Below are 13151 nucleotides of genomic sequence, written 5' to 3'. Positions count from 1 at the left end.
ATGTTGATGTTCCCTTAGCCCTGAATAAAGTCATTGGATAGTAGGCAGGAGTTCCTACAATTACCTTTACCTTAATAATTTAATAAAAGTTGAAGCAAATAAATAGATAAATAAAGCAGACCCACACAATATTTGGAAATTAATTGGCCGCGGCTGTTTATTATTGGTTTAAAATTTTATTCTCATCAAAATAACCACATTAAAACACTAAGGGTTCTTTTACACAAACGATCCGATCTGATCCGCCTGTCAGTTTTTTAGGCGGACCTAATCGGATCCTCCAAGCATCCCTATGGGGCAGCAGATGTCAGCGGTGACGTCCACTGACACCCGCTGCCATCCGCATCTGATCCTGTCCTTGAAAACTTGACGGATGGAAACCCTATTTTCCATCCGTCCAGGGGATTGGATCGCATGAAAGTGGACAGGCGGTCCGTTCTCATCCGATTCCCCCATAGAGAGCAGCGGGGCTCTGACACCTCCCTCTCCGCACACAGATTGGAGACGGAGCTGTCATCCGCCGGCTCAGCAGGGATCGGAGGATCGATCCCCCGCTGAGCAGAGAACGGTCCGTATCGGACAGCGGACCGTGTGTAAGGAGCCTTCAACAACCCAGCCACTACGGCTCAGACTGTATCAATAAATAAATTAGTGGATTTTATATCTCCCAACTAGAATAAACATACCAATTTTCCCCCTTTGCATAACTTACAAAGGTGACCCACCACATAATAACAGCCACGACGTGCAGGTAGGGAGGGATGGGGAACACCACAGCTTGTGCCTTCTGAGGCGAATGAGCCCTGCTAAAAATGGAGCCCTCTCATATAGCCCCCCCCCCCCCCCCCCAAGGCTATTCGGGAATCTTCCCAAGAAGTCACGTCCTGTCACCTGCCAAGACACGTGACCTCTTCACCGTACACTATACTACCTCAGGCAGCTCTTCCGCCCTTTTCCTTGAGGAAAAAGTAAGGGATAAAGCTTGCCTTACTGCGCCAAAGGGAGAACTTGAAACCTCCCTTCACGCCACTTCTCCCATGAGGAAAAGGGGGCATAGAAACTGCCTTCCCCTTTTCCTATCATTCTTACTGTGGCACATGCGCCTGGCCTTTGGTCATTCAGAATTGTCCGACGTCATTCTGCACATGCACCGCTACTGCGTGAACGACCAACCCATGGCAGACATGTTAACATCAGTCGTGTGTATTCAGAGGTGCAGGTGGCCCTGAGCCGCTGTGGTGGCCAGTACGGTTCCATTAATGGGTACCGCATGTAAGCATAGCAGAGAGGTTGTAGCAAGATCTGCCAGTGTCTGTGATATTTCTACCAGCAAGATCCTGTGTAAAGTCACACACCTTTGTAAATGAGCCCTAAACGTGCTGTAAACGTTGAGTTTGTCATGCCTGAAGAGGTCAGAGAAGACTTTTTACTGCTGAATGTTCATAGTCTAGCTACAGTTCTACTTTAATACAAAGCTTATGTGACCAATTCAACATGAATTATTGCATACACATTTTTAGTGATTGCAGGCTCCATTGTAAAGCAGTAACTTGGATCACAAGGAGTGTGTATTTTCTTCTTTTTATTAGTAAATGGTGTAGTGGATATAAGGGAACGGTATTAATATTGGGCTTTTCTATGTAGCACTGTGCGTTTGTGTTGTCCTCAGGTGAGGCCTGTTTGTTGGGATAAAGGGTTTGGGGTATGCGGGTGGCTTTGTTGTACTTTTTGTTCCATCTTCCCATTCATCCAAATTCACCTTGTCCCGTGGTGACTTTTTCATTCTGTGTGACACCGTGTGTTTTATGAGTCGCCTGTTTAGGGCAGTGCTGCAGAGCATAAAGAAATATCAAACCACCTTTCTGGGTATAAATACCATTCGGAATTTTACTAAATATTAAGGGTTTGGGAAACCAGTTGTGAAATGCAGCTCTGCCCTGCTTACAGGGCTCTGGCACAGTTTATTCATCTATATTGTAGAATACTAACCACATGGATATTGTTTGTGAAAGGATATCCTGCTACAGGAGAGCACATCTGGTGAGCTACAGTATGGGCCTAGTGTATACTGAGCTTTATTCAGCTACCAGAACCATACACTGAATGGAAAGCGAGGCTTTAATGATCCATGTATGAATGACACCCAATAAGCACACTCAGCCACTGCCACCCAATAATTTGCAATGGAGAGATGCCTCCAGAAACCCTCCAGAGTTTTGCATTGAATAAATTGCCCACCAAAAGCTGCAACTAAGTTAAAATATCACTATACTAAAACAAAATGAGTCACTGAAGATAAACACACAAAATGTGTACATTTTTAACAAAGGTGGCACCAAAAATGACACTTCATAGGTATCTTGCATGACTGTGTGCTGGAGGACATCTCTTTATTTCCCCCACTATACCCTCGTCATCTGATAATCTTCTGAAGCTTTACACATACATAAATGTTATTAGAAACAGAATACATGAGCTAGTTGTTTATTGGGGTTTAGTTGTCCTTTAGCTAAAGGTTTGTGGGGATGTCCCTGCTGGTACCATGGCAGCTTTAAGTGTTCCTTGTCCTTACCACGCTCCTGTACATGCGAGTCTTTTACAAACAAGATCCACGGTTTCCTTTCGTCTCTCTTTCCATCCGTATTCTTCCCTGTAAATTTGACGGTTTGTGACACTGACTAATACGGTATTGTCTGTGACAGGTGGGAGATTCAAGAAGGAGATTGTAGTTGATGGACAGAGCTACCTCCTACTCATCCGTGATGAAGGTGGACCGCCAGAAGCACAAGTAAGATGTCTTCACAGTCGTTCTTCTCTCTGTTGCTAACCCATCTCCCTTGTGAACAGGAAGATTTAACTTGATTACAATTGCAGTGCCATCACACGGGTGATCCGATCAGATCTGCCTGTCAGTTTTTTAGGCGGATCTGATCGGATCCTCCATGCAGCTCTATGGGGCAGCGGATGTCAGCGGAGACCCCTCCGCTGACACCCGCTGCCATCCATATCCGATCCTGTCCGTTAAATCTGGACGGATGGAAACCCTATTTTTCCATCCGTTCAGGGATCGGATCGGATGAGAGCGGACAGACGGTCTACTCTCATCCGATCTCCCATAGAGGGCAGCGGGAGCTGTGACACCTCCCTCTCCGCACTGCAAGCGGAGACGGAGCTGTCATCCGCCGGCTCAGCGGGGATTGGCGGATCGATCCCCGCTGAGCAGCACGGATCCGCCTACGGAGACGGACCTGTCCAGGGCTTTTGTGTTTTGGGTCTGTATTTTTTGAGTACACCAGGCAACTCATCCAGGTGGTCTAGAAATGACTAATCGGAGTCTACGCCTTCAGCCTGCTTCATAGAGGGTTATTTACTAAAACCGGAGAGTGCAAAATCTGGTGCAGCTCTGCATAAAAACCAGCTTCCCGGTTTTATTTCCAAGGCTTAATTAAACAAGCTGAAGTTGCATGGCTGAACTAGATTCTGAGTGCTCCAGTTTAGTAAATCACTCCTACAGAGACTTTGTTCAGCTTAATTATACATATCTCTTATCATTTGTAAAGAAACTGTTCATACCTCTGTTCGAACCTCCACTGCTGCTTAGGTCCCTTTTACACTTGTGTGACTTGTCCGCCAATTTAGGACTGCAAAGTCGTATGACAAGTCATACTCCATGATTTCCAATGAGTACCGTATCTGTGCGACTTCAAAGTAGTCCCTGCACTACTTTTGCCTGACTTTGATGCGTTTTGAGGTCCAAGACCTCAACATTACACAGGCATTGCCTCAAGTCCAGTCAAAATCATGGCAAAATTGCGTGACTTTTAGGTCGCACAAGTGTGAAAGTGGCCTTATTTAGAGTACATCCAGAGATAGATATTTGTCACAGATACACAGAGTGATGTCCGTAGTCTGGCTGCCGATGAAACTGAAGTTCTGTCTAAGGCCTCATGCATTCTGGGCCTTTTTACAGCTGCTGTTTTGGGTGTCATACTTTTCTTTTAGCTGCCTCTAAACCCCCCTGTATGTTATCGTATGTGTTCATGTGCACTGCATTGCATTGCTTTTAGAAGTGCTTTTTGGCAGGAGAGGTTAGTGGCAGAAAAAGGTTTGAGGGAGAGGGAGCTTCTGGTATGGTTTAGAGGGAGAGGGGCTCCCACGTTTGTTTGTTTTTTTCTGTTTTTTTTTTTTTTTTACCATTTTTTGTCGGCAACTGTTTAACACCCTGCTGGCACCTATTGACTCATCCGTTGTGAAGGATGCAGTGGCTGGCTTCCCAGCCCGCTCCTTAACAACCAGCTATTCACTGGGTTTATCCAAAAACATTTTTGGATCTGAAAAGATTAATATCAATGTGTTAAGTATCTCACCTTGAGGTTTTGACGTGCAATAATCTTAAAGGGAAGCTGCAATTGTTTTGGGCAATTTTATTTTAAGCTTCTCCAGCTACAGTAAAAATGTTTTTGTCCTTATTAGACATAATGGGGAACAATTAGAGACTGTCATGGTTTTATTGCTGGCTGAGGATTACTGTAAGAGATTTGCCCTCACCTCCTCTACCGGTGACATTGTTGTAATCGTGACAGGAAGTGAGGAAAAATCTACAAAGACAGCAATAAAAAGGCAAAAGAAGTTCTAACCTTCCCCTACTTTATAGAAAATCATGTTTCCATTGCGATCTGTTGCCCCATTGGGGAGATTTTGCCTCACTTTCTGTACATAGCATCATTGTTTATAGTAGAAGAGGAAGTGAGATCAAATCTCCCCAACAGGGCCACAGAAAGCATTAAAAATTTGCAACAGTTTCCCTCTCTATTTGAAAAAAAAAAAAAAAAAATGACAGCATTACATTTTTTGAACATTTGTTTTTTATTAAAGAATTAAAATGTATAGTAGGTACAAAACATAGCCTTTGGGCATTCCCCGGCTAACCATTACATTAAACACATGACTGTCAATGTGCACAAGTTTAATAACTGATTTCTTTACCACTAACTAGAACTACCTGTATAAAGCCTTTACTGTATAAATAATTTAACATGTGTTGCTTCCATGACCCTGTGTTTGCTGAGCATTCTGGGCTTTCCAACAGGAGAGTTCAGTAGTAGCTGCTGACCGTGCCTAAAAGTTCCGTTCCATACAGAGCTTTGTGAATTACAGATGAGGAAAGGGTGGTCTGTCCCTCCTCTTAAGGAGGAATGATCAGCAGGGAGTGTTGGGAACAGAGCTGAACAGCAAGAAACAATATTATTTACAGCATAGAAAAGAACCTGCAGAGAGCAGACCCTAGAGCTCCACCTGCTGACTGCATATGGTAAACATGTAATATATATGAAATTAATCAGAGGTTAGGTTGACATTAAGGCTTTGGTTTTAATATTTAGTCAGGAAGTAGGGATAAAGTGGAGCTAAATGGTCAGTACTCACTGTGTATGCACAGCTCAGTTTACAGAGCCGGGGAAGGCAGGGAGCAGGCAGGTGGGGGCATTTCATTGCAGAACAGGCATTGCATATCTCTTCTGCAGTCGCAGCCTGCCTGCTCACTGTTATAGCGGAGCTTTAATTCTGCTTTAAATGTAGGGTATGAATGACTGTTTCTTGAATGCCATGGTTTGCGAATGACAATAATTACGTTCACATCTTGGCGTTGCTATTTACAAGCATTTTTTCAGGCGTTTTTATGGCCGTTTTTTCTGGCGTTTTTTCAGGCGTTTTTGTGCAGGTGTTTTTAGGTTGACAAGTGACCAATGGAAAAAAATAGAAATGCCTGTAATCTGCCCCAAAAAGAAGCTCATGTACTTTTTTAAACGTTGGGCATTTTGCTTAAAAGGTCAAAACGCTCAGATGTGAACAGGGGCCATTGAAATGAATAGGATTTGTCTTGTTGGGCGTTTTTTAAGCTGATCCCAGAGCAGAAAAACTCCCCAAAACGCCTACATGTGAACTTAGCCTAATGTATGGAACATAAAAACCACACCATGTACACATTTTTAGTGCTGAAAAAAAAAATAGATTTTTGAAAAACGTATCCTTCTTCTCAAAAAAGCCCAAAATGAATCCATGGCATTCAAGAAACAGTCATTCATACCCTACATATAAAGCGGAATTAAAGTTCCACTATAACAAACAGTGGGCAGGCAGGCTTTGATTGCAGAAGAGATGAATGATCTTTAGGTGAGTTAAACTGAGCAGAATATAACAGCACAGCACACAGTGTTTCCTGGATGGCATCATCCATTCACTAATATCTCTTCTTGGATTGGTCCTTTATCTTTATTATGTGTCATTAATATTCCTTATGAATTGTGTTAGGCCTAGCACATTTATCTTCCCCTTATCTTCTGTCTCAGACTATTGTATAAGCATTTAACTTTGTAATCTTTTTTTCTGATTTTGTTTTGCTCTAAATAACATTTCTTTTCTTTAGTTTGCTATGTGGGTGGATGCTGTGATTTTTGTCTTCAGCCTGGAGGATGAGATCAGTTTCCAGACAGTCTATCACTACTATAGCCGCCTTGCCAACTACCGCAACACCAATGAGATCCCCATGGTCCTGGTGGGAACTCAGGGTGAGTAAATCCAGCACCCACAAATCAGCTGTTCAATGCTGTCTGCTTGAGTTCCAAATGTGTGCACATAGCGCCATCTACTGGACATACAGCTAACTGCATTAAAATCTGGGTTTACAAATAGGCCTTTTTTCCCTAAAAACCTTAGAGTCCCAGGGTTTTGTTTTGTTTTTTGTTTCGGCGATGTCTGTTTCACACATTATAGGCTTTATTGTTTATCGGTTTTCTAGTCTATCCTAACATATTATATATATTTTTATTTAAAGTGTTCCACTTTTGCAGTTAAATTTGAGAAAAAATAGGGCTCCCTTGGCTATCCCTCATTAACATACAATGCAGAAGGAAAGCTTTCTAAAGCCTAGTATACACTGGTAGTTTTTTTTTTCTTTTTTTCTATCTACCCAGGAAGGCTGAACGAAAAAAAAAAAACTGACCGCTCAGGAAGAGCTGCTGTACTAAATATCTGACATTAGTACAGCAATCTCCCCTGCTGTTCTTTTGTGTTCTGAACAGCCAGCTTCTGTCGGACCAACTCTAGTACACACAGGCCGAATGTCGGCTGGTTTCTATTGAACTGGCTGATGCTGCCTGACATTCGGCCTTTGTATACTAGGCTAAATAATATGTTAGGACGTAAACTGTTAAAAATCGAATTTACTACTAATTTTGAACATCTGCTAGACCAGATTCCTTGATTTCAAAAAGAAAAAAGTATAAGAAAAAAAAAAAAAAATAATAATTTTCCTGTAACTTTTCCTAACACAGTATTTACATACCTTAAGCATACCCTAAATATTTACTCCAAAATATTAAATTAAAGAAGCATTTTTACTCATCTTTACCCATTTTGCAAATATCTATGTTTTATATATATTTTTACTTTAAAAAAAAAAAACATGTTTGCGTAAATTGTTTGCGTAAAATTAAGATAAGGTTACGTCAGTTTGATGAGGACACAAATTAGCACGACAATTACATTTTCACAGGTTTGTAATCGCTTAGAATTTGAATTCAGGTATGTGAGCATTTATTGCTTTTGCAGTGAATGCAAATGTCTTCCATGTCATTTATCCAACATTATTTTTGTGACCTGGGAATTTATTTTGTGAGGGAACATTTCTTTTTATTCTTTATTTTGAATTTTTATGAGGGAATATTTTATCTATGTTTGTATATATATATATCTGTTGTTACATTTTAATCTCAAAGGGTTTTCTAAATTTGGCCAGCCATTTTTGTGATATACTTACCAGTCAGTAAGATGATGCTGCTGTTTCCTGGTTTAACTTTACTTCTTCCTGGGTTACATTTACTGCATCTGAAGTCGGCTCCCGCTAATTAGATGAAGGTTAAAAAGCTGTTTACCTGTCTAATGTGAGGGTTGATAGGTGAGATAAGAAACTGTATTCCTAAACCAGGAAGATGAATGGCTGAATCAGAAACTACAATATGTGTCTCATCTGCTTATGCATTGTGGAAGATGTGTGCAAGTCACAAGACTGGCTGTACAGAATTACAAGCACTTTTGACATGCAAAACAGTAAACACGTATTTTATCTATGTGTTTAGTTTGTCTTGAGTTTTGCTTTATCCATTATGTTAACATGACCAGCACAAAATGTGTGTGCCTCTCTTGTAAATGCAAATATTGGCACTCTCTGACACTTCTGTTATATAGCTGTTATTTACCTTGTATTCTTCCTGTAGTGTTTAAAGGCTGTGTCCCAACTTTTGGAGCATGTTATTACATTATATCTATATTTAGGATATAACATGATCCAGAACCTCTCCCTGTGCCCCCCAATAATAATGGTTATTTCATCGGTCTTTCCAGATGCCATCAGTTGCACTAACCCTCGTGTAATCGATGATTCCCGTGCACGAAAGCTTTCCAATGACCTCAAGCGATGCACTTACTATGAAACTTGTGCCACCTATGGGCTTAATGTGGAACGTGTCTTCCAGGACGGTGAGTTACAACTTGTCTTGGGTTCTTAATACATAAGCACTTTAAAACGTTATTGTAATGATGATGAGATTCAGTGGTCTCACATACCAAACTACAAGTTTGCCAAATGGGCAAAAACTTGGGGATTCGTGTTTTGACAGTATGAGCCTCACATGGATTATGCTGGTGGAAAATGTTCTATATTAATTAGAACTAAATGCATTTTTTTTTTTTTTTTTTGGATAGAGTGAAAGGGGAATAAAACATCTGTCAGTTTTTATTGCTGTCTGTGTCCCCATTAGGTTGATTATTCCTCTATATTTGTCCTGTTTACCATTATCATTGAAAGTGAAAATAAAAGAAAATCCTTAATTTGGTTTGTCCCCAGAAAAGTAATAGAAAATATTAGAATGGGGACCTGGGGGTGCCCAAGGAATTTCCTTCATTTGCAGGGATTTCCGATCACTTTCTGTTTAGCTTTGACACAGATGGTGAAAGGAAATCTGATGGGGGTTATACCACCCTCCCTTGCTCTATCCAAAATAGGAATAAAAAAAGGTTATGCTTAAAGTTCTACTTTAATGGTTTTGTGGATTGGTGGAAAATGTACTGTGCGTATAATCCATTCTGTGTGCTAAGGAAATGTTTTTTCTCAATCAAGGCAACTACCGGAGAACAAAGAGAGCTGCAGCCCATAGCAACAAATTAGATCTTCCATAGATCTACTTTTCCTCTTGATGTTATCTTGCTTACTACTCTGCCCATTAGTGATCCAATACCTCCCTCTAGTGGTAGTTAAACAGTTTGTTCTTTTGACAATAGGTATGCCAGCAACCTTTTTTTTTTTTTTTTTATTAGACCGTGTACAAGAGAGAACATCTGGGAAGTTTTTACTCACCAAGTGTTTGTCAATCATTTTATTAGTCAGGGGACATTATGGGAAATCTCTCCAGTTGGGGTCACTGAGAGCAGCAAAACACTTTCAGTTCAATGGAAAAGGGTTGGGCTTTAACACTATTTGCTGGCTGGGTTTTGTGGCAAAAGAGCACTTGGTTTAGGATCCGTCTGTTTTTATAGGACTGTGAGACGTGAGAACTTTCCCTTCATTTTTATTTATACCTTTTTAATACAGTAGCACCTGTACACAGGTTTTACTCATGCCACTGGCCCATTTAGGAATTTTTCTACAAATACACTTCATTGCATTTATAGTACACAGTCACATACCTGATGGTTCCTGAAACCCCTTTTGGGCCTGGTGTTGGGTTACTGTGGGCCATTGAATTTTAAGTGCCTTTAGGCCTTGATTACCTACTTTCCTTTGTCGGCTGCATGCCTTGCATAGAGACTTTGGAGTGCAAAGATTTTTCGTGTGCCAAGTTTAATTTGCTTTGGTTTTGATACGGTGTGCTCTATACGCTATGGCATGCAAGTGTGATTTTGTTGAGAGTACCATTAAAAATGATATTCTTAAGTTTTTTAAGGCTGTATACACTATAAGAAAATCGGGCGAACATTTTCGTCCAAAGAATTTTCGTACGATTTTCGCATACTGTGTACAGAACTTTCTACAGACGATTCAGAATATTTGTACGAAAATTCTCGAAGGGACAAACGCCAAAAGTTTTCTCGTACAGGAAAAAACAAACGATTTTCATTCATGTGTACCGTTTTCGTACGATTTTTGTACAAGAAAAATCCGAAAAGAAAGACTGCGCATGATCAGAAACAATAAACAACAAAAAAAGCCTTTGTCGTACGAGAATTTTCGTATGAAAATTCTTTCATCGGTTCCGATTTGCTGTGAAAAAACGAGGAAAAAAGGACAACCGTTTGCCCGATTTTCTTAAACTGTGTACCCTACTTAAGTTTATCAAAATCTGAAATAAAATATTCTGTTGGACACACATGGAAAGACCAAATTTCTCTTTTAGGCTTATTTCTGTGACTTTACATTTAACCGTTTTAGTGCACTTCTGGAAGACGGTTATCATGGTATTTCTGTGAGCCTGACACTGATGCTTCAGGTCTTAGCATCTTCAACATTAGAGTTGGTGCAGCTGCTATGCCTGCCCCTCCCCTCCTCTTGCCCAATCACAGAAGCCTTTGTATTAATGCAAACTCATTCACAAAATCCAAAAGCTTCTCTGAATGGGCAGCGGAGGGGAGGGGCGGGCATAGGGCCTCTGTGTGCCTCTCTCTCCTCTCTTACAGCCCCGAGTGTAACACTGGCAGAGCCATAAACATGTCAGATATAAATAAATGAGGTAAGTTCAGGAGATTTCATACACTTCCTTGGCCTTAATTCCTAGGGTGTCTGCACTTTTTTTGAATTCCTAGAATTCAGCTTCACCATTTATTCCCCTGGAGAAACCACTAGTGGGCAGCTGCCATAATGTTTCTTTACAGAGAATCAATTATTTGTGAAGGAGGAGTTTAATGAACACGATCTTTAAAAGTTGTGTGAACGAATTTGGAAGTTACGTTTATAATTGCATTTACAGGGAATGTATTCCCTGGTTAAAGCTGCCAATTCATAACTAGTACAGCATACAGCTTCCTGGGCAATGATCTGGTGCCCTAAAGCTAGCCATACACTAGTAGATTTTCCAACCAACATTCATACAAACATTAGTCCAAAAATTCTCAGTACATTTATTGACTTGATGAATGCCATTTGAAAGTACTTGTATCATTCAAATATGGAATAAATGGACTTTACCGAACAAAAACCACATTCCCTGTTAGAAATTTGTTCATTCAAGCATTGTTTATTGTGATCCTTCAGATTTTCTGGTCACTATGGTCAAAAACCAATTTTGATTTGATGCCACTAACAAATAAAAAAAGCCTTCTTGTATCGAAACATTTCCAATGCAATTCTACTAGCACATGGCCAGCTTAAGTTTAGGGTCACTGCCCCAGATCTAGTATGCAGAACGTAATTCTTAGAATTGCTGCCTCTATCATGCTGTTTTTTTTCTTTGAGGGAGTATGCCAAGAGGATTTTTAGGCCGGTATTATAGACCTAATTTATCGTCTAAAGATATTTTCTGTAGAAGTTATGGTCAGAACCCATATTACTAATCCTTTGCATTATTGCAACCTAATTTTGAATCCATCTGTAGTCAATGTGGCCTAGGTTGTTTATAGCTCTTCAGATTTCTCCCCATGATTGGCAGGTAGTGAGAGATCCACTCGCCTCTTCTTGCATCACATCTTGCTGAGAAAACTGTTGCTTTTCCATGACTCTCAATAACAATCCCTTTGTGTGTACATTACTACTTATTGTAAGCCCGCTGTCCCACATCACTTAGGTAATACAAGCCAAGGCTGACTATGCTGCATTACTTTAATTGGACTTCATTCTTTTGTGGTATTGGATCATAAAGATGATGTGTGTGTGTGTGTTTATATAAACAACTGTACACAATCTTTATTTCACAAATACTCATTTAATATTTGACTAAATTCCCAGAGCACTATGGGTTAGCTAACATTATGGCACAGGAGGCAGAGTTGGGGCTTGTCTGGCTGAATCTTCAAATTAAGTTGTCCCATTAGAAACCAGTCACTGCTCTGATGACTCATAGAGTTGTGTGAATAGCAGGCATATGAAAAGAGGAAAATGTTTTCATTCAGGGCTAAAAGCACAGCTGCCAATGCGCAGATCCAGGAGCACTGCACAGTTTTTTTTATTTTTTTCCTTCATAAATTTAGAACTTTATTTAAATGTCAATACAGTTCTGCTAACTGCACTGCAACCAGCACTGCATGCAGTATTTCTTTTTCAGTGCACCCCACAGGCATGCTGTGGTGTGAACTGACACCATTGGAAGCGAGGCTTGTCCTCCTGTCTATGCATTGGGTGTGTGTGTTGGAAGTAACACAGATACACAACATAACTACAATTCAAATTCATCAATGTTGGAAAAAACATACAGTAGGGGAAATAATTATTTAATCCCCCGACGATTTTGAAAGTTTGCCAACTTACAAAGAAATGAAGGGTCTATAATTTTCTTTACATAGGTGTATTTTAAATGATAGAGACAGAATATCAACCAAAAATCCAGAAAAAAACACATAAAACAAGTGCTGTAAATTAAGTTGCAGTTCAGTGAGTAAAATAAATATTTGATCCCCAAGCAAAACATGACTTAGTACTTGGTGGATAAACCTTTGTTGGCAAGCACAGACTTTTCTTGTAGTTGGTGACCAAGTTTGCACACATCTCAGGAGGGATTTTGGTCCACTCTTCTCTTCTTTACAGATTTTCTCTATATCCTTAAGGTTTCTTGGTTGTCGCTTGGCTACTCAAAGTTTCAGCTCCCTCTGTAAATTTTCTATAGGATTAAGGTCTGGAGACTGGCTAGGCCACTCCATGACTGAGGTATGGTTATGAGTAAGCGACCAACAGTGTCGTGAAACGCGTCAACCTATATACCTGTCATGTTTGTTACTTGCGGTGATGAATAAACACTTCAATGCTTTCATCTATACCTGAGTGCGGTCACCATCTCTTGTTTGGAATGCTGCCTGGATTACTGATCCGACTCACACCTGGTTTATTATCTCAGATGAGTGGCTTTGTCTGTGTTGGATTTCCACTCTGACTCTAATGTGCTTCTTCTTGG

At 40.4% G+C, this 13151-nt stretch overlaps 1 protein-coding gene across 7 annotated transcripts in view; it reads left to right on the top strand.

Moving 5' to 3' along the window:
* AGAP1 (ArfGAP with GTPase domain, ankyrin repeat and PH domain 1) overlaps positions 1–13151 on the top strand; it is a 627710-nt gene that overhangs the window by 366391 nt on the left and 248168 nt on the right. For all 7 annotated transcript variants that reach the window (XM_082260665.1, XM_082260664.1, XM_082260666.1 and 4 more), the window contains 3 exons: positions 2703–2788; positions 6425–6566; positions 8401–8535. In XM_082260665.1, the coding sequence (XP_082116791.1) occupies positions 2703–2788; positions 6425–6566; positions 8401–8535 (363 nt within the window). The remainder of the gene's footprint in view (positions 1–2702; positions 2789–6424; positions 6567–8400; positions 8536–13151) is intronic.

The sequence above is a fragment of the Pelophylax lessonae genome, assembly GCF_965119305.1.
Source record: "Pelophylax lessonae genome assembly, chromosome: 6".
Lineage (NCBI taxonomy): Eukaryota > Metazoa > Chordata > Amphibia > Anura > Ranidae > Pelophylax > Pelophylax lessonae.
This window is presented reverse-complemented; position numbering and strand designations above follow the sequence as displayed.